The sequence below is a fragment of the Strongylocentrotus purpuratus genome, unplaced genomic scaffold, assembly GCF_000002235.5.
Source record: "Strongylocentrotus purpuratus isolate Spur 01 unplaced genomic scaffold, Spur_5.0 spur5_contig_833, whole genome shotgun sequence".
In the NCBI taxonomy this organism is placed as follows: domain Eukaryota; kingdom Metazoa; phylum Echinodermata; class Echinoidea; order Camarodonta; family Strongylocentrotidae; genus Strongylocentrotus; species Strongylocentrotus purpuratus.
Window position 1 is genome coordinate 728,561 of NW_022145539.1, and position 4,620 is coordinate 733,180.

The 4,620-nt window shown below is 38.1% G+C and overlaps 1 protein-coding gene across 1 annotated transcript; it reads left to right on the forward strand.

The window, feature by feature from the left end:
- Positions 1 to 2,034: 2,034 nt before the first annotated feature.
- LOC115923449 (uncharacterized serine-rich protein C215.13-like) lies at positions 2,035 to 3,832 on the forward strand. Its single transcript, XM_030984065.1, has 2 exons — positions 2,035 to 2,414; positions 2,814 to 3,832. The coding sequence occupies exons 1-2, from the start codon at positions 2,114 to 2,116 to the stop codon at positions 3,068 to 3,070; spliced, it is 558 nt and encodes a 185-aa protein (XP_030839925.1). The 5' UTR covers positions 2,035 to 2,113; the 3' UTR covers positions 3,071 to 3,832.
- The last annotated feature ends 788 nt before the right edge of the window (positions 3,833 to 4,620 follow it).

Consider the following 4,620-nt stretch of genomic DNA (forward strand, 5'->3'; position numbering starts at 1 on the left):
CCTTTAACCTAAGATATGTGATCATTATTTGATCAATCACGCTCTCCCTCTGCCTCGCTGTACCCATACTCCTTTCATATATCTTCCATTCGTCTCTTCTTCCCATTCTCTCTGTCTGTCTCCATGTCTCTCCCTTTTATTTGCAGCTTGTGGATCTGATCAACGCGAGAATGACGGGTCCTGTTATCACTTCTCGCAAAGCAAGTCAAACTTCGTCTCGTCAAAATCATCCTGCGAGGAACTTGGAATGCATCTTGTCTACATAGGGTCACAGGAAGAACAAAACTTCATGCAGAATAGCATATCTGGTAATAAGAAGCATTGGATAGGTTTATCCCAACTGACCTGGATAGATGGCTCAAGTTTGGACTACATCAACTTCGCATATAATTATGCCTTTAATGATGGAGGAATCTGTTTCCGACTGATAGGACAGGACCATTTATGGTATGACGACAGCTGTTCCGATTCGTACTATTACATATGTGAAAACGAAATAGAAGGCAGTGCTGGTAAGTATAGAATATGGAGTTGAAACTCATTGATCTTCTGCACGTTGTCGGATGGTCTTCATTTTCTACGATTTGTAAACAAAACCACAACAAATTATGCCAGATTAATATCGTTAAACCTATTTTTATAAAAAAATCGTTCATAATCGTAGGCTCACGAGCACAGTTACGACGGATCCGTTTCTTACTGTAAAGTCAACTTCTCGTTATTTTTAGAGTGAGCGAAGCAAGCGATTTTGACATATTTTTATAATGGCAATGTAATTTTATAATACTAGATTGCATTAAAGTACTATACACCCTTCTCTGCCCGAATATGAGGTGCCCAAGTTTGATAATTGCCTTAGCTTGTCTAATATTCAAGTGTTGTACAGCACACAATCAAGATAAAAGAGTTCGAAGAAATGTGTATATAATATCCCTTTTGAATTGAATTAAATTGATATCTTTATTTATACTCGGTTAAAATGCCCAAACAGTTACAAGACTGATTTCCATTGGGGCCGTATGAAACAATGTAAATATATCGAATTAACATATTTAAAACAAACATGAAATAATCAAGATAAATATTTTTGTTTTAAAATAACGATAGAATAGTACTGCCAAAAATAATCATGACTGACCAAACAAGAGTATTGTAAATATACTTCAAATTCAAATTGGTAATAAGAATTGTTACAAGTGCATATAAACTGCCAGAAATGGTTTATACAAAGAATCAAATGTGGCTGGTCAAGATACTGCATTATTAAAATTAAGGATATGATTACAATGTTGTTGTTTTTTAATTCAAGTCAGTAAAAGAACACTTGAAAGCATGGTAAAATAACAAGCACAACGGATAAAACTCTATTATTTAATCATTTTCGGATAAAATGAAATAAAACTATACTAAATCATATGGAAATTCATGATCGTCTCCTCTTGTAGCTTGTACCGTGGGCCACGCTGAGAATGATGAATCCTGTTATTACTTCTCGCAAAGCAAGTCAAACTTCACCTCGTCAAAATCATCCTGTGACGACCTTGGAATGCATCTTGTCTACATCGGATCAGAGGACGAACAGAAATTTCTGGTGGACAACCTCCCACTTGCAAACGAGGATTACTGGATAGGATTATCTAGTGTGACTTGGCTGGACGGTTCGAGTTTGACCTATTCCAACTTCGCAGCTGATTCAAAGACTTTCGAAAAAGGTGGAATGTGTTTCGTTATAGAAAAAGGGAAGCAATACCAATGGTTAGATGATAACTGTGCTGATAATCACCCGCACTATTATATCTGCGAGAAAGAAGAAGGTGAATATATACTGATGATCCATTCATGGGTTTTTTTACGTGTTTTTTTTTTCCAGTGCTCTACAGAAAAGTACTTACATTCGGTTTTTATAATGTACCCCTGAAAATTATAGTTGTTTTGGATTTTATGAAGATAATTCTTTTCCCGTCTTTTTTGTTGAAATTTGTCATCCTTTTTCATTACAACTATCGCCATATTCAATTCAACGTCAGCAGGTTTCCAATTAAGTACAGTACAGCAGACAACACCAGGCGCTGCCACTTCTCCCGAAGGTTCAACTAAAACCACACCAAATCAAATGACGTCATCCAAAATGTCCACCAGTTCCACTACTCAGACTGACAATGCTGTAACAACGAGTGGCTCGTCTACGCAACCTTTGTCAACAACCGGAGATGCGATCAGTGAGACAACAAGCAGTCCAGCATCAACGAAACCAACCTCACAAGCATCATCAACATCAACAACAGGGCAAGGATCAACAGATGTTGCTTCGCTTACTTCTGAACAGGCAACCGATACCACTAATGCAACAATGTCAACGCACACAACCCAGGCATTGTCGTCGGCTACACGTCGCTCCTCCTCTCGGGACAGAGGTAAATGATTTTGTTTTAATGCGTTGCAGTTTCCCCTAGCCCACCTACACGATTGGCGTTGTGTCGACTTACCTATAATACGCTAATTAAACCTAATATTTGCATTGACTGATTATACGGTGTCACTATCTGAACACTGCGCGTCAAAGACCACACAAATCACTGACGCAGTAACAATAACGCCTCGTGTGTCATTACTGGGATGTATATATTTACCCGTTATATTCATTACAGCGCCTCTGGGTATAACCCTACAACCTAAATGTTCAGCGACAAAACATTTGTCTGAAGGGTTATAATTCATTGCAGCTCTTTATATTATCACTAATTCACAATAAATTCGTTAAAAATGAAACTCATATTTTGTTTTAATCTTTAACTTTATAACCTTTGAAACAGGTCACACGAGCTTCAAAAACTTCCGACTACTGGCCAGCAATGTTGCCCACATCGATGCCTATGTTCTGTCATCATTCACGGTTTCGTCCATCATCGAATGCAGTCAGTTGTGTCTTACCGATGTCCGTTGCTCGTGTTATACTTTCATCGCCTGCGAGGGTTCGTGCTTACTCGGCGAAGAATGTCTGGCGACTTCTACATTCGCTTTTGAAAGGCGAACCGGAGCTAAATTCTATTCGGCACTTTTTGAAGATTAGGACTGTTTCTAGAGAGCACGTAGCTATAAATACGCGCGCTGCTAGACCACTTGGAAACTGAGGGTGAGGGATGGCATAATAGTAATTTTGAAATAACACAACAATTAGGAAACAAATATTTTGAAAAGTGCCAATTACAGAGATTTTGTTTTTAAAAAAACAGTCGTCAGATAAACAAATTGGCTGACAACGGATACAAAAAAAAAGATTTCAGAAAAGATGGGATGAACGAAAAGTAGATGTGTTGTTTTCGTTGTGATTTGCAGACAATGCTAGAAAGGGGAGGGATGTTACCCCCTTTAGTAACGGCCCTTCTTATATAGCCATTTAGAGGCCATGTGCAGTGATTAATGATAGTGTGAATATATAGTGTGTACATATTTAACTCCTAAATATTCTGCAGAGACGTTGATTTATAATCCACTATGTAAATGTTCGGTAAGCATTAAATTAACACAGATTGGCAAAAATGATTCAAATATGTACTAAAGAGTAGAAGATAATTCACTTCTCATTTGTTTACACCGGCGCAAGTGATTTTTTTCATAGCATCAGGTCACTGTTAATAGTACCTTGCTTTGCAAAAAGTGGAGTAAAAGAATTGTGTGGGGGGAGGAGGCTCACCAAAAATCTATATGGCTTTAAATGCGTTGTGAAAGAAAAAAAAAAGAACATTCTACAGAAGGTCTTATGTCCCACTCACTCAGCCGTAACATGCTTAACAGAAATATGCGACTTTTTATATGAAAACTTTGATGAAGGTAAATTTGTCGTCGGTGCATTCTTTGACCTTAGGAAAGCATTATGCCCTATGACATACCCATGTTAAAAGTGTCGTACTTTGGAATTGATGAAGTTAAGTTGGAATGGTTTTATTCTTACGTAACAGGCAGAAGGCTATGCGATTTTATAAAGGAAAAACAAGTGACTTTCTCCCCGTTCGAAGAGGAGTCCCACAAGGATCCATACTAGGACCACTTCTTTTTTGTATGTTCATGAATGGTATCTCGAATCTAAATTTTAATCCACATACAAAACTCTTACCTTATGCGGTCGATACAGCTGTGTTAAATTCCGATTTCGATATAAAGATAGTGCAGTCAATTTAACAATCAGAATAATAAGTTCAGTAAAATGGTTTTTAAATAACGGAATGATTATTATCTCAGACAAAAAAAGTTATATCGTTTTCATCCCGTCGGTAAAGAAATACTTTTAATTTTGAGATATTCATGAATGGTTAATTACTAGAAACTGGCACTAAACACCTTGGTGTAATTCTCGAACACAATTTTAATCGGACGTATCAGGTTGGTGAAGTAGTTAAGAAAATCGTTCGATCAGTATTGCATGTATACGCAGGGGCGGACCCAGCCGGCGATTTAGCAGGGGGGGGTATGGGTAGGGCCCGTCTTCTTCTTTCTTTTTAACCTGTTTTGGGGCAGGGGTGGGGGCCTCCAGGCGCGGATCCAGGATTTCTTAGGGGGGGGGCCCAAATTTGAAATTATGCGAGCCAAATATTGGTACGTTATGGTGACCAACAGTGACGT

Excerpts from the sequence above, each read along its gene's own strand:
- LOC115923449 (XM_030984065.1), top strand. The coding sequence starts at position 2,114 with ATGACGTCATCCAAAATGTCCACCAGTTCCACTACTCAGACTGACAAT. Across the intron at positions 2,415-2,813 it reads CTCCTCCTCTCGGGACAGAG|GTCACACGAGCTTCAAAAAC; the intron begins GTAAATGATTTT and ends CCTTTGAAACAG.